Here is a 21,771-nt window from a genome sequence, read left to right on the forward strand (position 1 = left end):
TTCACTAACCATGAGGCCTTTTAAACTATAAAGAGGCCTCCCACCCACATTTCCCAGAAAAGAATACCCATGGGAATTCTGGAACTGGAAACATGGTGGGGAGGGTGTACAAGCCTCATACTAACTCAGAGTCACTACATGTGCAAAAAGAACATAAAGATTATCCCACTTTGTTTAAACTAAGGTAAGGCATCCACCACATTATTTTCTTCAAAAATGTCTCCCCTCTCTCAAAATCCTCTTACACATTTGCAAAGAGAAAATTTTCCCATGGAAGGGGATGGTTTTTTTGGACGTGTTTTCCAAAAGTCCTTCTTTCATTGCTAGGAATTAAAGAGCAAGAGAGTCTTTTATTCTTATAACTCATTTATTTGTTCCAGCATTTGATTTCTTTAGTAACTTCCTTTTGGTGTTCTGGTCAGGCCTCATGACAATAATGTAGACTTTGGGGAAGAAGATGCACCCCAGCAAGCCTGCACTGGAGGCTAAAATGGAGAAGACCTCTACAGCCACCATAAACTTCCCTTTAGTGCTGAAATATGTGGGAATAAATGAGATCCAAATGCTGCAAAAAATCAGCATGCTGAAGGTGATGAACTTGGCTTCGTTGAAAATGTCTGGCAGCTTCCTGGCTAGAAAAGCTACAGAGAAGCTTACAATAGCAAGAAAGGCCATGTAACCAAGGACTGTGTAGAACATAGGGGCAGCTCCTTCATTACACTGGATTACTATGTGATTAGCCTCAGATTCAAAGTCAAAATCAGGGAATGGAGGAGAGGATTTAAGCCAGGCAATACAGATGATAACTTGAGTAAGAGTACAGAAAAGAGTGATGGAGTTTGTCAATTTTGTTCCATTCCATTTCCTAATCTTATTTCCAGGCTTAGTGGCCATGAAAGCCAGAACAACAGTGACAGTCTTTGCCAGGACACAAGAAATAGAGGCAGAAAATATAATCCCAAAAGTAGTTTGTCGGAGAAGGCAAGTCACTTTTCCAGGCTGACCAATAAATAGGAAGGAACAAAGAAAGCAGAGCATCAGGGTAATGAGAAGGGTGTAGGTAAGATTCCGATTGTTGGCTTTTACAATGGGAGTATCCTGGTTCTTAATAAAAACCCCTAGCACCAAAATTGTGATAAGAAAAAGGGAACCAGCTGTCCCAGCCAAACCAATCCCCAAAGGCTCATGAAATGACAAAAATGTGACTGACTTTGGAATGCAGTTTGTTTTATCTGGATTTGGGTACTGATCTTCTGGGCATTTCTCACAACAATCTGCATCTGAATGAAAGGAAGAAACATTAAATTTGAGGGGGGAATGCTTTGCAGCCAGGACGTCCAACTGAAGTGATGCAAAGACAATCCATTTTAGTCTCAGAAACTGACATGGCATGCAATGTGAGCTCCTGATAGTTTGATAATATATCTAAAGGTGCATGTGTCTCCCTCCTGTAGTTACAAACTGTTTGTCCAGGTTTGGGATTCAAACCAAAAACTGAGCTCCATCTCCCTTAGATTGGAAAGTAAGCTCATCTGTTCAGATGAGGGGGATCTGCTTATCTTAGTAGTAGCAGTGGCATTGGTGCCAGCATCCTTTTTTTAAAAAAAATGTCATCATGTGTGAGTTTGGCAGCATGGGGCTTCTTCTGATCTCTCCTGCACCTACAAGTCCCCTCTGGGGTTCAGTGGTCAGAGCTCTTGTTCCAACCACCCCCATGTTTCTGCAGTAGAAGTATGCTGGGTCACGTATTGGTCTTTGGTTGGCCCTCCCTGCATTAGAGAATGAACCACAAGCCAACTAAACTCTGTAGGACTTAAATTTAAGATAAACCAGTATATTGATTCCACTGAGATTAATACAGCAAAATATATGCACTTGTTTGTTTAATCAGGCTGTAGAAACATCATAGGTGTCCTCTCCGCTAGACATTGAAGGTAGTATTAAAAATTTTCCCATGAAGTTTGTACCACACTCATTTCACTGTCACATCAAGTAAACAGTTTTGCTGGGCTTTTCCACTGCATCAAAAACAGAAACAGTGAGTCAAAATACATGATTTTATGCCTGACATGAAACTATGTCTCTAACTCACTTTCAACTATCTTAAGGCCTATACTCACTAACTAGATCACCTTTCCCCAACCTCATGCCCTCCCAATGTTTTGGATCATCCTGGCTCGGAGTGATGGGTGCTATAGTTTAGAACATTTGGAGGGCAAGAGGTTGGGGAAGGCTGGGCTAGATAAAATTCTGAGACCACTTCTTTCTAATCAAATAGGTTATGAAGATGCCTTCTGATAAAATGAATGAATTGTAAAAAAACAAACAAACAAAAACACCCTTCTTTACATGTAATAGAGTATTTGCATACAGAGAATTTGCAAAGAACAAAGTCCCTTCTGATTTTTCAGAGCTATATGTGTGGGTCTGAAATTCACAGGACATTGACTATATTCCAGGTTTTTGCAAGACATGGTCTCTCCATAGCTCTTACTTGTGTAGTTAGAAAACGTTCCTTCTGGGCATGGAGAACAAGCAAAGCAACAGACAGGATTCCCTTCAATGGCTATCTTATGCTGACCTTCAAGGCAGCTCTTGGTGCAGATAGATTGTGGAACCTAAAACAACATGAAAACGAAGTTCACCACAGCCAATCACAAACAAACAACCACACCTTAGGCCAACCCCAACCTCTCTCACAACCAAAGGAACACAAGCGAATAGTAAAGAGAACCCACACAAGCAATGCTGACAAAAAACCTCACACATATGTAATAGAAACATTGCCACCCGACCCCACCCCCACTCACCATGCCTCCCTCCACCTCTTTCCCCCTTTTCTTCTTAGGTAACACTAATGTCTCAACAAATGAAACTGAACTGTAGAAAATGTAACTTGAAAAAAGAAACATTGCACATACTTCTGTAAACCAAGAAATCTTTAATAAAAACATGTTTTATTTATATAGGAAAAAAATAGAATAGAGATTCACAAAAATGATGGGGGAAAGCAATGGTTCATGTCAGCATGTGAAAGAGATTACTGAAAGACCATATGTTTTTTGTGAATATAAGCAAACTTTATATATCTGGGAAAACAAAATAAATGGCTCAAATGAAGGCTTCAAATGTATTTTTTATTCTTTTGTACTTTACTGGGAATCTGTATATTTGTGGACATTTCCATGGGTCAAATGCAATGTGTATTTATTGAAGCTGCACACAGGACTCCCATTCTGATTTTGGGGCTGATCCAGGGCTTCCTATCAGCCCTGATTTATCCTGGAACCAAGCCCCCAAGTGAAACAGCGGGAGCCCTAATGCTTAAATAGGCTTGAAAACCTAATTAAACATGCGGTTGAGAGGGAGAAAAGGAGATGCAGTGTCTCCTTCTCCCATCTTCCTGACTCCATGTTCCTGACTCCAAGCCCTGCTGATTCATGTCAGTCAAGACAGAAAGTATGGGGCAGGTGTATATTTTTTCCATATTTAAATACATATTTTGAGCGAATATATTTTAAAGAAATGCAAAAGTATGATGGAGCAGAAATAGACAGATTTTCTGATTCTCATCTTCAATTGCATTCAATTTAAAAGATTTAAAGATATATGAAATTACTACTTAGTGTGGTAGGGGGAGAAATTGCTAGTGCATAGTAGTATATTATATTAATTATCAGTGATTAAAATAAAAAACAAAACAAACCACAACAACAACCCCATAGCAATTCTTACTTTCTTGAAATTCTTTTGCCAAACAATTCTTGTTGAATTTATAAAGAAAAATGGTTCAATTGATGGATGGCGCATGTAGACTCTACCAACTTTCCTGTTAATTAATGTATTGTTTGGTAGGGTAAACCAATTGAGAATGTCATATCCAGATGTTGATTCCCCCCTCTCATCAAAAAAGACATCATCTGTTGAAGTAATATGGTATCTGACTTCCTTCAGAAAAGGATGCAGCTGCATAGCATGATCAATTAGAAGAAGGAAATGCACAATGGTCAATATTTTTTGCTCAAATGCAAGCAACATTTTTTAATATACCGCAATAGCATTTTTTGCATTCATATCCCAAATAATAAAAACATTAGACCTGTACAGACATCCTCTGTATACATGCTTGGAGTAATAAAGTTATGCACTATGCTGCAGAAGCCTGACTCTGGGCACTTTCATTTTTAGACGTGGACTCTTCTTGTGCTCAGAGCAGGGCTTTCACGGTAATGGATCCACAGCTGTTGAACCAAGTTACCTGGCAAGCCAAAGTAACTGTTTGGTTAATTTCAAATGTGGAAGACAAATATTGGATTACACCCAAACTTGAGTCAATATGAAATCAATGTGAGACTTTAATCATGACTAATGTTAATTCCTATTGATTTCGGTGGGAAGTAAGTACAACTAATTTAGTCTGGATGCAAGCTATTGTTATTTTAAAAGTCATTTTTGAAGACAATGTGGTTCTTTTGGTGTGTGTTTTTGTAATGGGAAGTAAGGGTAATAGTTTTATTTTTATGCATGATTTGCTTTTATGTGTATACTGCAAGTCCTCCAAGTTGGGAACAATGTAATTAAAAACATCATCACAAAGCATTCATAACACCATTAAGACTCCAAAAACACAAACTTGGAAAAAGTTTTCAAGCATTTTCAACTACTGGGTCTTAAAGGCCCAAGCGAATGGATAAAACTTTAACTGGCTTCTAAATGCCACCAATGACAGGCTAGCCATATTTCCTCAAGGATGGAATTCCAGAGACCAAGGGCCACTGCTGGAAAGGCCCTGTCTTTTGTTATCACTCAATGAGCCACCCCCAGTTGTGGGACCATGAGCATGATCTCTCCAGTTAATTGAAACACATGGACAGAGTAATATTGCAGGCCATGATTTGGGATGTTTTATGTCCCATTAGCCCCCATCTGGGGGCTAATCATCAAAACTTTTCTCATGGACCCCTTTACCAGAGTACCCTTAACATTTTGTTGCAGTTTTGACTAAGGATCCAACCTGTTATGGCTTGGCCTCTCCCACAAATGCGAGACAACTCTGGCTGTTAATTATTTCAGATTTATTGCTAAAACAACAAAATAGGACGGAGCTCCTCTACTCACCATCCTCCCCAGAAGATGGAGTTGCCCAGACTGAGCTCCTCCCCCTTCCCCAGCATGAAAGCCCCCACCTTCTTTTCCAGTATCTTTCGCACATCTCAGCCACTTTTGAGATCCTACGAGATTTGGGAGAGAATGCTTCCTGCATTCCAACATCTAACTCACTATTGGAGCTCTCACACAGCCGCCTGTCACTTTGGCCCTGTCTTTTGTCTCCCCTTTGTTCAGAGCTCAGATTACAGCTGCTCTCCCCCTCCTCTCTGTCTTCTGCTGTTAACTGTTCTCTTTCTATGCCTGGTTCTTCTTCTCCTGTCAGCATCTGAGCTTCACTGACACAACCCAATGCCTTTTCTGCCAAAAGTTGTGACTGTTGCTATGAGGTAGGCAAAAACTCCAGACAGGCTTAATTTGTCTGCAGGCAAATTCCTCCCTGGCCCTTAATACAGCAACTGATTAATTCCACAGCAAGGCTGTGCTGGAGCACTGTCTACTAGCCTTTGGGCAGGGCCAAAAGATACAGAGTGAGTGTGTTGACTGTGCTGGCCACTCAAAGCACAGCAAGAATTTATGCAACAGAGATGGATCTGAGTGGAGACTAGCTCCCTAAGGTTCATCTCCCAAACCACACTCACTATTGGCCAATCTTAAGTTTGGAGAGATGTCCCAGAAGTCCCTGCTACTGGTAAAAGCTGTTATTGCTGCTGGTGGTCATGCAGTTGAGAACCCCTGGTTTTCCCATGGCCACGCAAAGCCACGATTGCCGCCACTGGAAAAACAGTTTGAAGAACAATAGTAATCTGACTAACAAGAATACACTAAAGCAAGTAGTAGAAAGTGGTAGCAATAACTGCAACTGAATTGTTTCATTGGTGGGAACAGGCGGGTTTTTGGAAAACTGAAAATTTGGTTCCCCCTTCTTTAAGCTGGAGACCATCATTGCTGTCATTCATCTTTCAATTTCTCAGGAAATGGAAACCTTGAATAATAATATTCCTTTGTTAACATAGATCCATCCTGAGACATACTTTTCTTTAGTGGAAACAGAAGCTAGCAGCAATTGCTCATAACCTTAAATAAGTAGAAAGTAAATATTCTTACTACCTTCCATGGTTTAATTTTATGCATCTTTGGTCTTGATCTGTTCTCCAGCTTTGTTGTGATGTATCTGGATGAATACATTTCATGTAAAGATTTTGCGATAGCATAAACAGCTTTGTATATATTGTAGCTCAAGTCCAATGTTTGCAAATCAAATTTGTACTTAGGCAAATCCTTAATCCTTTCATTTCCAGTACATAGTTGCCAAAACATGCTGCCTGAATCTAGTGATGGAATGAAACAGCTGAATGCAGCCCCCCAAAAATGTGGCAGAAAGACATCATCTGGGTATTTGCTGAGGGTTATGTTCTGAAGAAAATGGCGAAATCCCACAATTTCATGTTTATGGAGAGCAAATGACAAGGTGCCACTGAAGGAAGAAAATCCCATATGCAGATAAGAGACACTAGATAGGAAGTCCCATTGGGATGTGATGATTAAAACCTTCCCTGAAACTGCAGAACTTTCAATAGTTATCTTTACCCAGATGAGGAAATCTGTATCTCCATACACCACAATGATACTGGAGGATGACTTAATTATTTTATTTTTTACATGCATAGTATTATCAAGCATTTTTGGAAGCATTTCTGTAAATTCAATGCACACACCCTTTTGGACAAATTCCTTCTTCAAGTTCAGGACAAAGGTTTCACCTTGATCATTATAAGATGCTATGAGGCCAACCCAGGTCCAACCAAAGTGCAAAACTAATTTGGTTATTCCTAAGGTCTGAAGACCTTCATTTGGGACAGTCCGGTAGAAAAATGGGAAAAGGGTTTTACTTCTCAATACTTCATCAGATGATCCATAGCTGATCTAAAATGAGGGGGAAAGAAGACAAGTGACCTTTTCACTGAGAGTCACAAACAAAGTATCACACATTTCCGTATTAATTTACATCCCAACATCCTTCCTATTGGTGGTGAAACCGTGCTCACATATAAACTGTCTAATATCGCTAGAGATAAATAATATGCCAAAAGAAGATCTGGATGTCTGAATGTTCTATCATGAAAGTCTCTCCCAATATACACACCTGTGGTATCTTGTATAAACCTAAGATAGTTGACATCTGAATGGATGACATGGACTTTAGCCCTCCAATAACAGCTATTAAGTTGTTCTGTTTCCTGCAGGTGTAGTTGGGAACTGCTCTGCCTCTTCCTGAAAGGATACTTAATGAACATTCATATGTTTTCCTTGCATTGAAATAGTTTTCATGGGTGTGAAATCCCAGAGTCATGTTGGGTAGCAGATTGGGTTTCTTGTTTATCTCCTCTACTGCATAGACCAAGGCAAGAACATGTTGATAATTGCGAGTCAAGGGACTGCAATGAGAATTAATTCCGTAAATGCACAGAAGATGCAGTATTCCATTACCGCCACACATGCACACACACTGCAAAATTTAATTTCAAGAGTAATTGCAAGAAACCACTTATAAAAAATGCAGTAATCATAACAAAATGCATAGAACTGAATCATAAGTACACCCCATTGAAATCACAACTGTTGGCAGCTGTTGAGTAAACATTCACAGGCAAACCAAGGTTTACTTCTGCGTAATGTGTGGAATGGACAGAAATACCAGCTTGATTTGGAGTGATCATTGAGTAGTTTGGGGAAAATATATGTAATTGCTGAAGATTTAAAAAAAATTCTTCCCAGTTTAGCCCTTATTTAAATATTTTTGTATATGTATTCAAGTATGTGTGAAGAATATGAAGAACCATGTCTGTATACCCACCAAACACACACACACACACACACACACACACACACACACACACACACACACACAAACCTTACAGGGATTCATCTTTATTGAAATAAATGAACTTTTTATAAGAAGCATTTCACAACATATTTGAAACAGCTTTAACACATTTAGAGGAAGAAGAGTGACTTACTATGGATCTAATGAGTAAGCAAGAGGAGGCTGAATATCAAATCTCTCTAGCTTTTCCCATGTAAGGAACTGAGATACAAGTGCACCAATAATGAAATCCCCATCTTTATGGTACCCCTCTGGGTAGCGGTGTTCAAGTATACACTTAAAGTGGGTTTCCTTCCCTACCACATTTGGAAACAGCAGTGAAAGGAATACCAGAGAGAGCATCATGAACATTTCAGAACAAGGTCTGCCAGGGCATGTTTCCTTCACATGTATCCCAGGGCTATGATAAGAAAGTAAGGCCTTTAGAAAAAAGATTGACTGAATAAGAGAGAGGAAGAACAAGGATTTTTGATGCATGCCTAGACTGAGGAAGTAAGTAATAGAAGAAAACCTTCAGATGAAGATACATTCCAATCTATCTCTCTATCTGCCTTCTGAATTGGACACAAATGGGAAAGGTGTTTGAGAAGAATTTGGTGTTTCCTGCGAAATATTCAAGGAATTTTGAAGAGGGTGGAGGGTTAAAATGAGTGGATATTTTTTCAGAGGTGCCTCATACCTCTGTGCTGCCACCTGCTTCACCAAAAATAAAATTTCAAGACCAACTCAGAGGTCCAGATGGAACATGCAAAGAATTTTGTCAAGAAGTGATTTGAGAAGGCTAGAAAAACATATTCCACACATGAACTAGATAATCTCAATATAAACCATCTTGCTTATAAAACAATACAATCTCACTTAGGAGTTAGGTATCTGAGGTAGAAATGTCAGGTCAGGCCAAAGGGTGGTCTTATTTATAGCTTCACTTAAGTACTCCTAGCCACTTTCACTGCAACATTTTTTCTTAATACATCCCTTCATTGCTATAATTCTGATGATCCTCAGCTGAATATGGGGCATGAGGGAATTTACCCAGGTGCTTCAGTAATTGAAAGGTAGATAGACAACTAATTTCACCCAGAAGAACTAGGTGAACTGTGGTAAATTCTTTTGTTTTAAGCTTGATACAGGTCAAACCAAACTAAAACAACTGACAGACTGCCTCTACCCAGATACACCCAACTGTTGTTTACATTCTCCAGTCCTTGTTCCATGTGCCAACATCATCTGAAGTTATGATATCATTATAATTCATTTCCACATTTACTCTGTGGATGTGGAATCTCCCCGAAGAGATACAAAAATCTGCTCTATTTTTGTATCTCTTCAGGAAGGAAGCAAAACATATCTGTTTTCAGACACCTCAGTCTGCAAGATGTACATTTCAGCCCTGTATTTTTTTTAAGTTGCTAATTTCCCCTTGTTCAATGCCACCAATAGTCTAAATTAATACACAAAATTAACACACAATACTCAACAAAACATTAAATCCAAGATAAATATATACCACAACTACAAAAGGTAAACCACACATGCACACCCCACCAAAAAATTAGTCTTAATTCCCACCAAAGGTGAACTTGTTGCAAAAATACAAATACAAATTGTGATCAAAACAAGATACATGTTCTTAATCAATATTAAATGATTGAGTGACTACTGTACTACTGTTATCATTGTCATCATCAACAACATTGTTACAATATGATTACATAGCAATTACAAATGTACTTCACATATATAAAAAGCTTTGCGTCTTGTAGGAATATTGCAAAAGTTAGAGACCTTGAGTTTCCAGGACAGGAGAGGATTTGGGGTCAAGGGGAGAGAGGGAGAGGAAAAGACAAAAATGAAAGGTAAAACAGGAGGATAAAAGGTAATGAAGAAAAGATTAGAAAAATCCCACATACAATTCTGATCTAACAGTAACCAAGTGAAAGCATCAAAGTTTAGTTGTGTGTGAGAGATGCATGATTCCTGGGAAAGAAAATGTAGTTTCTTATAAACTTGTACCTCTCTCCTGACTGAAAATATAGAGCAAGGCCTACCCAGGTATTTCTGTGGTTCTCTAGCCAGATTCAGCCTGTGGAAGGAGGCTAGAAATTTGCTAAATTTGGGATGAAACTAGTCCAGATTCTGGCATTCCACATTCAGTGTGTTTGTGTGTGTGCTGTTCTAATGTGCACAAAAAAGGAGCACATTTATCAATCAAAATGAAAGCATATATGTTTAGTGATGCTATCAAATTTGAAGTCACTTTTGAGAAAGCAACACCTTTAGCAAATCTTAAGTCAGTCTTTTCTTCTCATTTTGCACTACTAGGAATGAAATATGTCTCCTCACTGCTTCCTTTACTTCTTTATTTCTTAAACTATATATGATGGGATTGATCATGGGAGTCAGGATGGTATAACAGATAGAGAAGACTTTGTGAAGGGCATTCAGTCTGTCAGTGTTCGGAATCACATAGACAGCCATCAGTGTGCCATAGAAAATTGCAACTACCAATAGATGAGAGGAACAGGTAGAAAATGCTTTTTGTTTTCCGGTTGCAGAAGGGATTTTCATTATGGCTATAATTATGAAAGTATATGATGTGAAGGTCAATATAGATGGGGGAAAGGTGAATACAGAGCATAAAACATATATATACCACTTTAACGTGCTAGTGTCACCACAAAATAGTTCTATGATGGGGAAGGTGTCACAAAAGAAATGGTCGATTTTATTGTCACCACAGAAAACTAACTTGGACATGATAATCGTTGTCATAGTAATTGACAGAAAACCACTAAACCAAGAGCTCACTATGAGTTGGAAACACAATTTGCCATTCATCATGGTGACATAATGGAGAGGTTTACATATAGCTAAGTACCGGTCATAGGACATTGCTGATAATAAGTAGCATTCCACACCTCCAAAAAAACCAAAGAAGTAATGTTGCACAAAACATGCATTGACTGAAATCACTTTCCTTCCCGTAAGGAAACTGGATAACATTCTTGGCAAGATGTTTGAGCTGCAGAAGGTCTCCAAGCATGAGAGGTTCCCAAGGAAGAAGTACATTGGGGTGTGAAGGTGTCGGTCAGTGGCAACTAGTAAAATGATGAGGATGTTCCCAGCCATCGTCACAATGTAGATAAAAAGGAACAAAAGGAAAAGAAGAATCAGCAGTAGCTGGTGGTGATCTCCAAAGCCCAGAAGAATAAATTCAGTTACATGTGTATGATTTAGCTGTTCTTTATTTTCATATAACTGCACCTGTAAAAAAGAAACAAGTTCATGGCAAAATTGAATGGTTTTTATATCTTGGATCTTAACACTTCAAAAGGAGCACATTTCTTTTGTTCTACATATGATAATTGTTCAGCTGCATCAACTTTTAACCTGGCTAGTTTTTGCAAGAGTTTATAGTTCCAACAATCATAATTTCATTTCTCAAATGGAATATGGGTTTCCTGTTTCCACCTAATGGAACTACAATATCTGCATTAGAAATCCAACCTGCCAAATTTCCATTTCTCCATCTAACTCACACCTCCAGCAGCCTTGCACCCTTGTAATTCTAAGCATTGTTAAGTACTATATTGCATGCATTTTATATATTTCAAAAGAGAGTAAAAGGCCACATACCTTTAATTGGGTAGTCATGACTGATTCACATAGGTTAATTTTGTCTGTTTCAGCAACCAACACATAATTTCATTAGAAGTTCTTCATCTATAGAATTTGTTTTGTCATGTTGGATAGTCTTACCCATACTATCTAATATCTCCTTTGTGATTCTTCTGCTGTTCTTTCATTTAATATATGGCAGTACTTAGTCTGAAGAAAAAAATGTGGGTGACACTGAAAGTCAAAATATCAAGAAACGTGTTAATTGAAACCTCCTAAATGTGGCCAGGTTCCTTTCCACCTTCATGTCTCTTTCTCTAAACAGACAAAGGGAGACAATCCTACTTAATCTGGATCACAAGGTCTAAATATATATTTCTAGGCAGATGCTAACAGAACCATGTCCATTATTATTATATTACTGGAGAAAATACAGAAAGGAACCTATCACATCTGAAAGAATCTTTTGAATGTGACTTGCCTTTTATACATTAAGATTAGCTTCTCCTTGGTATAGTGATTATTACAAGATGCCCCTCCTTATTACTAGTGCATTCTGCACTCAAGGGGAATTTACAGGACAGGGAGCAATCAGCAATATATAAATTTATTTTCTTTAATGATGTCTGCTGAGCATCTTAATTCAGGAGTGGGCAATCTTCAATTCTGGCAGACAGGGAGGGGGCACATGGCAGTGGTAGATAGAGTCAGAAGCAAAAAAGAGGGTGGAGAGATGGATTTTATGTTTATACAGTAGCCTAGTGGATACACACACTCTCACACCCATCTCCACCATCCATCTGAACAAGCAAGTGTCATTAGAGTGCAAGGACACATTCCAGCAAGGCAGGGAATATCCAAGGATACAGTGGTACCTCGGGTTAAGAACTTAATTCATTCTGGAGGTCTGTTCTTAACCTGAGGTACCACTTTAGCTAATGGGGCCTCCTGCTGCTGCAGCACTGCCGCCGCGCAATTTTTGTTCTCATCCTGAAGCAAAGTCCTTAACATGAGGTACTATTTCTGGGTTAGTCTGTAACCTGAAGCGTCTGTAACCTGAGGTACCACTGTATTGCAAAAAATACACAAGGAGTGTGAGGAATGTGGCCTGGCAAAAGAGGAGTTGACTGTGGTGGGTACCAAATGCAAAACAGAGAGGCCTGGAAGGCAACATTTGGCTCCCAGACCTTAATTTTCCCCACTCCTTCCTTAAATTAAATCCCTTACCTGGCTTAATTTGGATATGCCATTCCCTGCCCCTGTATGAAATATAAAACTGCTTGACCAAGAGGCCAGTGAACAAGGTTGGAATTTTGACTGAGACCAAACAGGCTTGTCTTAAGCCCATGGTCGGTTTAGAATAATTAGAAGAAATTAGAATAAAGTTCTAAACTCAAACATTAAAAGCAACTGGTCCCTGGCAGGGGCCTTCATATGGCTTAGCTCTCCAAGGTGCAGGGCAAGGGTACCTGACTGCCCCCCCCATCTCTGCAGAGGCCTGGGGCTAAATATACCAATGCCCAGTCATAAATTGCTCCTTGAATCAGTTAATCCCTATGATTCATACATATGGATAGATGTAGTTCCTCAAGTCAGAGGAATTCCCAGAGCCCAATAGAGCCACATGGGCTAACCAGCATTTCTCAACCTGATACCTTCCAGATGATTTGAACTATAATTCCTATCACCCCTGACCAAGGGACATGTCGACTGAAAAGAATTGTTGTCCAGAGCAACTGGTGGTTAGCAAGATGGAGAAGGCAAGGCTAACCATTTTTTTAAAAAAAACTGTCCTATGTTAGCTATATTTCCACTGCATGTTTTTTCTGAGCATCATGTGCTTAACGTTACAACAGCCATTTAGAATTATAGAATTGTAGAGTTGGAAGGGCCCTCAGGGCTCATCTAGTCCAACCCCCTGCAATGCAGGAAACTCAACTAAATTGTACTTGACAGATAGCCTTAAAAACTTCCTTAAACATACAGTACTTCAAAAAGCAAAAAGGCCTGGCTTGGTGCAGAGTAGAATGAAATAATTTCATAGGCCCCGCCACTCATAAGGGTCAAGATAGCATGCTGATGCACACAGAGTCCATTGGGCAGTGTGTCATGTTAAAAACTTAAGTTTATTGTTCATAAAATGTTATGTTTGTATTCATTGTATTTGAAATGCTGTGCAGAGGTTTGCATTAGGTAGGTGATGAAGCATGGAGGGGTGAAGGTTTCTTTCCAGTCGAATTTAATTGATGCCCCATCTCTTGGAACTGGAGATCACTTTATTTTCACAGCAGGAGAAGTCATTCAGCTCAGCGTTATGAACAAACAAGTTGCATGTATGGATCTCTCTCTGGGAGCAGTGAGAGTCTAGACCTTGGACTGTATGAAGAACTTAAAGAAGACTGGGCCGCATTGCTAGTTGTTGAAGAACAACGTGTTAGTTTATTTTTGCAGTTTATTTTGTAGCATTTCTATTTTGCACAAGGTCCAGATCAGGGATTCTCCTTGCAACAACTCTTAGACTTTATACTTGAAATACACATAGGCTTTTGAGTCACTCATAGGCTTTTGTGGTGAATGGGAGAACACACATGGTTTGCTTGGGTGGAGAATAAATTGAAATCTTACTAAAAGAAAAAAAGTTTCCATAATTACTGCTTAATGAGGGCTCCCACACAGTACAACTCTGAAGTTCAGTACCATTTTTCATAAACTTATTAAAAATGCAACTTAACCTATAGATATTATAGTTTCTGGAGTACAAACACTGAATAAATCCTGCCATCGAATTCACCTTCATTTGCAGGTAACAAATTGGGGTGGCCATTTCTGTGCTTTTTCCAGGGCAGCAATTTTATCCATAAAATCTTTTGGGGGGAAGGACTTATCAGAGCAACCCCGAGAAAGAAAAAGTGCAACCAACAAAGCTCTGCAGCTGATGCCAGGACCCCAAAATTACTAGCAAATATGTTGACTTTAAAACACGAGGGGAGGGGGGAAACAAATTTATTGAAAAATAGAATGTGTTTGATAATTTTTGGAATCTATCATTCCAAGATATTATGCAGCCCTTTACGCTGTAAATATAATAGCAGACAAGGTCACTGAATACGTATTCTTAATGTTATTTAAACCATATTTTATTGTCTCCATATGAATATATGAGATTATTAATTTATATTGGTATTTCATGTTTACATTCCTATATATTAAATATGACTACAAATACTAGAGGGAAGGAGGAAGAGGGAAGGGGAGAGAGAGAAGAAAATAGGTATGTTGCTTCACACCCATTCCCTAAAAAAGGAAATCCTTTTACAATGTTGCACTTGCTGTTGTTGTTTAGTTGTTTAGTCGTGTCCGACTCTTCATGACCCCATGGATTAGAGCACGCCAGGCACTTCTGGCTTCCACTGCCTCCCGCAGGTTGGTCAGACTCATGTTTGTAGCTTCGAGAACGCTGTCCAACCTTCTCGTCCTCTGACGTCCCCTTCTTCTTGTGCCCTCAATCTTTCCCAACATCAGGGTCTTTTCCAGGGAGTCTTCTCTTCTCATGAGGTAGGCAAAGTATTAGAGCCTCAGCTTCACGATCTGTCCTTCCAGTGAGCACTCAGGGCTGATCTCCTTAAGAATGGATACGTTTGATCTTCTTGCAGTCCATGGGACTCTCAAGAGTCTCCTCCAGCACCATAATTCAAAAGCATCAATTCTTTGGCGGTCAGCCTTCTTGATGGTCCAGCTCTCACTTCCATACATCACTAAATGTTGCACTTACTCTCCTATTATTTCATTTCAGGTGTTTGGACCCAAATGCCACCTTCCCCAAATCAGACAAACCCCTGAAACCAAACAAAAGGAGAGCCAGTATGGTGTAGTGGTTAAGAGCGGTAGTCTAGTAATCTGGGGAACTGGGTTCGTGTCTCCGCTCCTCCACATGCAGCTGCTGGGTGACCTTGGGCCAGTCACACTTCTCTCAGCCCCACTCACCCCACAGAGTGTTTGTTGTGGGGGAGGAAGGGAAAGGAGAATGTTAGCCGCTTTGAGACTCCTTAAAGGGAGTGAAAGGCGGGATATCAAATCCAAACTCTTCTTCTTCTTCTTCAAAAGGAGACCAGCTACGTATATCTGCTACAACTACCATTGCATAGTCAACCCCAACTTCCACCCTTACTGGCACAAAGTCAGTAGGATTTTGGATTTGGTGGTTCTTCTGCCCCAGATTCTACCTTCCCAACCCCATAGGATTGATTTCCCTATGGTGCTATAATAGGTAAACACTTATTTTTAATGGTTTTCATGAGAACTTTCCATTTTCCTTCTTATTATTTTCCTATCTCTTTGTTAACACATTCTGCAGAATCCTCTTTTATGATCAATTACCCTAGTTCTGACCCATGCTACAACTGCAGACCTCTGAAGAGACTCCCTTACATCCTTGTTTCTTAGGCTGTATATGAGAGGGTTGATCAGAGGTGTTATGATTGTGTAAAAGACAGAGAAGGCTTTGTTCACATCTCCCATGGTGGCAGAGTCTGGTAAGGCATAAGCAGCTGCTATTGTGCCATAGAAAATGGTTACCACAGTGAGGTGTGAGGAACAGGTGGAGAAGGCTTTTTGCCTCCCAGTAATGGATGGGATCTTCAGAATGGCAGTAATGATATAGACGTATGACATTAAGGTTAGTGTAAATGGAGGAAGGGTAAATATAGATACAAAAATTAAAATCAGTATTCTTAAAAGAACTGTGTTACTGCAAGACAACTTCATGACTGGGAAAGTGTCACAAAAGAAATCTCATTAGGACCACAGAAGACTAACCTTGACATCAATATGATTGTTGTAGTACTAGCGAGAAAGCCAGTCACCCAAGAACCAGCAGCCATTTGGAGGCATAACTTGCCATCCATTAGGGATGCATAATGGAGAGGTTTGCATATGGCTAAATAGCGATCATAGGACATAGCAGAAAGGAGATAACACTCCACAGCTGCCAGGTATGCAAAAATATAATGTTGCACAAAACAACCATTGACTGAAATAGTCCTGTCTCCAGTCAGGAAGCTAGCCAGCATTCTAGGCAATATAGCTGAAGTGTACAGGGACTCCAAGCAAGATAAGTTTCCCAAGAAGAAATACATGGGAGTGTGAAGGTGTCGATCAGTCACAACCAGCACAACTATGAGGACATTCCCAGCCATGGTCATGATGTAGATCAGGAAAAAAACCAGTAGCAGAATAATTTTCATGTTTTGAAGATGACTGAATCCCAACAGAATGAATTCCTTGATGGCTGTTTGATTTTTCAGTTCTGGGGTTTCACCAGCTTGCATCTGTACCAAATAAATAATATTGTGGATCACTTTAATCACTACTTATGTTGCACACACTTCCACTGTTGAAGTCAGTCCAAAAAGTAAAATTTCTATTTAACACACTGGTTTTACTTACTGTCATGTTTTTCTTCCATGTGGAAAGCCAGTTGCTTTCAAATTCATAGATCCAGTCCAATAACACCCCCCAAAAAACTATATATCTGGAAATGACAGATATAAAACTACAACTGACTTGAAAGCAATTGTTTGTTGTAGAGAACAGCTCGCTTCCTATTTTTAAACATATTCCTTTGCATAGCTCTTGCTATGGATAAGATGCCTATTTTAAAACAGTATTCAGCAACATCAACAGTCCCTTGGAACCACAAGGGGAAAATATGAAATCCCCAGAGGAAATTTGCTGTGTATGGAAGAATCTGCATCTTCTAATGAATGTAACAAAGAGAACAGTGGATCAGAGGGACCCATTGTGGGATGGCAAGTGAGTAGAGTCCCTCACTCTTCAGGTAAAGACAGCTTAGAGTAGAGAGAATTAGGAGCAAGGTGAGTTAGAAATTTCAAATTTAGGATGGGAGTTTGCTGTGATGTGACTGAGAAGGAAAGCTGCAGGCTGAAAGGCAGCATGATGCCTGATGTCTGCTTGAATCCAGGGCTACAGCTATGAGAGGAATAGGACCCTCTTGGAGTGTCAATGCTGTGAATCCCTCCATCAGGCTAGACTCAGGCTACATATATGTATAAATGAACCATAAATGACACCACAGTCTCTGCTATGCCTCATTTTCCAAAAGAAAACACAAACCCTGGGCAAGCCACTTGGAACCCCCCTGGAGTCTTGCATCGCTCAGAGATTGGGGTGGGGTGCAACAGGATGATTACTTAAAAAGATAATGAGAGCCAAGGTCAATGAGATCAGAGTCCAGCATTCAAATTACCAGATTAATATGGGAAGCCTACAAGCAAGGCATAAGTGCAGTAGCATCCTTCTTCTCCTAAACCCAAGTAACTGATGTTCAGAGGCAAACTAGCATATAGCCATCAAATCTAGTATTTTATTGATTGATTGATTGATTGATAGATTGAATTTATATACCGCTGTAAACCCGGGGGTATATGAACAAATATTCTATGCTGGAGGGGAGGATCTAATCCCATTTTTTGGTCTAATCCCTCTTTCAATGTTTTGCTATGTTTTTATCGATTTGAAGTTACCCAGTATGGCTGGGACTACTCAGCCAGATGGACACTGCATCTTTCACATGAGGGAATAATCTCACTTTGGCCCATCCAGGATACGCGGACTTGTGGGTGGATGCCCAGGTGTTTCCCCATTGATTTGCAGCTGCGTGGACACCAGCCAAAAGTAAGATACTGTGGCCAAGGATCCATACATGCTTGCTGGGCGTACCTGGAAAGGAATGGTCACAGGGAACTCATAAGTGACTGCTGACTTCACTGGATGTAACCCTTCTATGCTTTGGAATGCCATGGCCTTGATGGGTTCAGGATCCAAACCCCAAGCTGCCACCATTGAGAATGAAATGTTACCTTGCAGGCATTCTAACACAAGAGGCAAAGGACTCGGATGATGCACTCAGATTTGGCTGACTGTTTGCCTACCTGGCTTAATTCATTAATTCTGCAAGAGTCACTATGTTAATTACTAGTCAATATTAAATGATATGTAAATTCAGCATGAATGCTTTAGCACCACATTATAAGTTGGTAGATTCATGCCACTGATTGCTTTGGCCCCCTTTTATACAAGCGGACCAGAGTGAAATTTCCCTTGGCATAGTCTGCTCCTGTTACCCCAGCCCCTGGCCCCTGCAGATTGACTGAATTTGAATCTGGGTTTGGTGGGAACCCAGAGGCCACCATGACGGCTGTTGGGGACATGTCAATGGGCAGGAAGAAAGAGGCTTGGCTGTGGGATGATGGGAGAGCCTTGCACCGGGTCACAAACGTCGCCCACTGCTGGATTGGTGAATGGTCATTATAGTTAAACTGTGTGCTGTATGAAAGTGTATCCTTTTACTTGTCCTGAATCACCCACCCTTCAGCTTAATTGGATGACCCCTGTTCCAACATTATGAGAGTATGTGTGTGAATCTTATTTCTTTCCACTTTCTCCACGGTGGGTAGATCTGTGTTCACGTGAAAGATTGGGATAATGTTTCCCATGTGTCAAGATAAACTGGTTTTGAAATTGAGCAGTGTTTTATTTGTTTGTTTGTTTGTTTGTTTGTTTGTTTGTTTGTTTGTTTATTGTGATACAGTCTGATAAAATCCAATTTCCTATTTGGTACATGAAAACATATGGATTCATCTTGTTTGAGCTATGTATCTACAAGCAACTGACGGATCTGTCTCTTCAGTGCCTTCTTTACTTCTTTGTTTCTCAGGCTGTAGACAAGTGGATTTATCATGGGAGTCAGGACAGCATAGAAAACAGAGAATACTTTGTTAAGGTCTCTCAGTGTGACAGTGTTTGGTAACACATAGACAATGGCTATTGTGGAATAGAAAATTGTGACCACAATAAGATGAGATGAGCAAGTAGAAAAGGCCTTTTGTCTGCCACTGGTGGACTTGATTCTCAATATGGCAGTGATAATGGAAGCATAAGATATCAATGTCAGCAAAAATGGAGGAACGGTGAATACAGAAGCAACAAGGAATATCAAAATCCTCAAAAGACTAGTGTCACTGCAAGACAATTCTATGAGTGGAAAGACATCACAAAAGAAATGATTTATTTCATTGGGGCCACAGAAAGCTAACCTGGACACTAATATTATTGTTATGGAAATAGCCAGAAATCCACTGATGAAAGAGACACCAACTAACTTCACACAGAACTTACCATTCATATGGGTTGCATAATGCAAGGGTCGGCATATAGCTAAATAGCGATCATAGGACATCACAGATAAGAGATAGCACTCAGCTGCCCCAAATGATGCAAAGAAATAGTGCTGAACAAAGCAGAGATTGAACTGAATAGATCTGTCACCAGTTAAAAGGCTGGCCAGAGTCTTGGGCAGAATAGTAGAACTATAGCAGGTCTCCAAGCCAGAAAAATTCCCAAGGAAGAAGTACATGGGGGTATGAAGATGTTTATCAGCTATAACAAGCATGACAATGAGAATGTTCCCAACCAAGGTAACCATGTAGAAAAGCAGAAAAAGCAAGAAGAGAAGAATTTGCAGCTCTCGGAGATTACTAAATCCTATAAGGACAAACTCGGTCACATTAGGTTGATTTTCCTTATCGGTGCTGCTTAGAAGTTGCATCTTTGGGTAAAACATATTCATATAATCTGGTGCAAATAAGAGAGGAACACAATATTGCAAATATTATGGGTTGGCCTTCAATTTCACCATTCAGAGGAGCAATCAAAGCAATGAGTCTTAAGCACATTTGAATGCTTAAAACTCGATGTGAATGGTACTGATGCACAACAACATTCTGATGCACAGCAACATTCTCTGATGCACAGCAACATTCTCTGCAGTGTGCTACAGCTTAGCTGTTGTTGTTGCTGCTGCTGTGATATTCCACCCTTCCTTCTAAAGGCACCTAGGGCAACAAACACATAAGTAATAAAATTAATTAATGTATTAAAAACATGTTTGAAACAATTCCATTACAGATGCAGAATGGGAAATATCTCTACTTGAAAGATAAGAGGCATTATGGAGAAATGTTACCTCTCCAGACTCAGAAAAGAGCCACTACTTTTTCTTGAGAGAGGAGGCTAAACTATGCTTCTAAAAGCAAACCAAAACAAAACAAGCTCCACATATTACCATCACCTGAAGAAATAACAAAAAAATATTGTCCCTGCAAATGGGGCTACATACATAGGAGCTTGAATGCAGGTCTTCCCAGTCTCTCCTGCTTTCTCCTACTCTGGATCTTAAGAGCAGGACTCATAAGCATCATAGAATCATAGAATCATAGAGTTGGAAGAGACCACAAGGGCCATCGAGTCCAACCCCCTGCCAAGCAGGAAACACCATCAGAGCACTCCTGACATATGGTTGTCAAGCCTCTGCTTAAAGACCTCCAAAGAAGGAGACTCCACCACACTCCTTGGCAGCAAATTCCACTGTCGAACAGCTCTTACTGTCAGGAAGTTCTTCCTAATGTTTAGGTGGAATCTTCTTTCTTGTAGTTTGGATCCATTGCTCCGTGTCCGCTTCTCTGGAGCAGCAGAAAACAACCTTTCTCCCTCCTCTATGTGACATCCTTTTATATATTTGAACATGGCTATCATATCACCCCTTAACCTCCTCTTCTCCAGGCTAAACATGCCCACCTCCCTTAGCCATTCCTCATAAGGCATCGTTTCCAGGCCTTTGACCATTTTGGTTGCCCTCCTCTGGACACGTTCCAGTTTGTCAGTGTCCTTCTTGAACTGTGGTGCCCAGAACTGGACACAGTACTCCAGGTGAGGTCTGACCAGAGCAGAATACAGTGGCACTATTACTTCCCTTGATCTAGATGCTATACTCCTATTGATGCAGCCCAGAATTGCATTGGCTTTTTTAGCTGCCGCGTCACACTGTTGGCTCATGTCAAGTTTGTGGTCAACCAAGTCATCATATATTAGTTCAAAGACCTCTTGATTTCCATGGGAAATTTTAAAAAGTAAGAATGTGATTAATTCTCCCACTAAAAAAAGAACCAGTTGACCTTAAAAGTGTCTAATTTTTGCACCTTTCTTTTAACTTCCAACAATGATAAATCTCTTTAGATATGTCTCATTTCTCCTGCTGCTTTTGTCACATGGGACAATTTTAAAAGCAGTGCTGACCCAGTCCT

The 21,771-nt window shown here is 40.0% G+C and overlaps 3 protein-coding genes and 1 pseudogene across 3 annotated transcripts; all 4 read right to left on the bottom strand.

The window, feature by feature from the left end:
• Window positions 1-363: 363 nt before the first annotated feature.
• On the bottom strand, window positions 364-7,459 carry LOC128400423 (vomeronasal type-2 receptor 26-like). Its single transcript, XM_053362609.1, has 5 exons — window positions 7,253-7,459; window positions 6,697-7,032; window positions 5,270-5,488; window positions 2,495-2,618; window positions 364-1,280 (listed from the first exon to the last, which is right to left on the bottom strand). The coding sequence occupies exons 1-5, from the start codon at window positions 7,457-7,459 to the stop codon at window positions 364-366; spliced, it is 1,803 nt and encodes a 600-aa protein (XP_053218584.1).
• Window positions 7,460-10,279: 2,820 nt separating this feature from the next.
• LOC128400424 (olfactory receptor 1019-like) lies at window positions 10,280-11,647 on the bottom strand. The gene is made up of 2 exons (XM_053362610.1): window positions 11,630-11,647; window positions 10,280-11,257 (listed from the first exon to the last, which is right to left on the bottom strand). The coding sequence occupies exons 1-2, from the start codon at window positions 11,645-11,647 to the stop codon at window positions 10,280-10,282; spliced, it is 996 nt and encodes a 331-aa protein (XP_053218585.1).
• Window positions 11,648-15,949: 4,302 nt separating this feature from the next.
• On the bottom strand, window positions 15,950-16,938 carry LOC128400436 (olfactory receptor 6N1-like; annotated as a pseudogene).
• Window positions 16,939-19,280: 2,342 nt separating this feature from the next.
• LOC128400437 (olfactory receptor 5B21-like) lies at window positions 19,281-20,237 on the bottom strand. The gene has a single exon (XM_053362626.1). The coding sequence runs from the start codon at window positions 20,235-20,237 to the stop codon at window positions 19,281-19,283; it is 957 nt and encodes a 318-aa protein (XP_053218601.1).
• Window positions 20,238-21,771: the final 1,534 nt, after the last annotated feature.

This window comes from Podarcis raffonei, chromosome 13, assembly GCF_027172205.1.
Source record: "Podarcis raffonei isolate rPodRaf1 chromosome 13, rPodRaf1.pri, whole genome shotgun sequence".
NCBI lineage: Eukaryota > Metazoa > Chordata > Lepidosauria > Squamata > Lacertidae > Podarcis > Podarcis raffonei.

Excerpts from the sequence above, each read along its gene's own strand:
- LOC128400423 (XM_053362609.1), bottom strand. The coding sequence starts at position 7,459 with ATGACTCTGGGATTTCACACCCATGAAAACTATTTCAATGCAAGGAAA. Across the intron at positions 5,489-6,696 it reads ATACAGATTTCCTCATCTGG|CAACAGTCACAACTTTTGGC; the intron begins GTAAAGATAACT and ends CCTACCTCATAG. Across the intron at positions 2,619-5,269 it reads GCTCCAATAGTGAGTTAGAT|GTTCCACAATCTATCTGCAC; the intron begins GTTGGAATGCAG and ends ATGTTGTTTTAG.
- LOC128400437 (XM_053362626.1), bottom strand. The coding sequence starts at position 20,237 with ATGCAACTTCTAAGCAGCACCGATAAGGAAAATCAACCTAATGTGACC.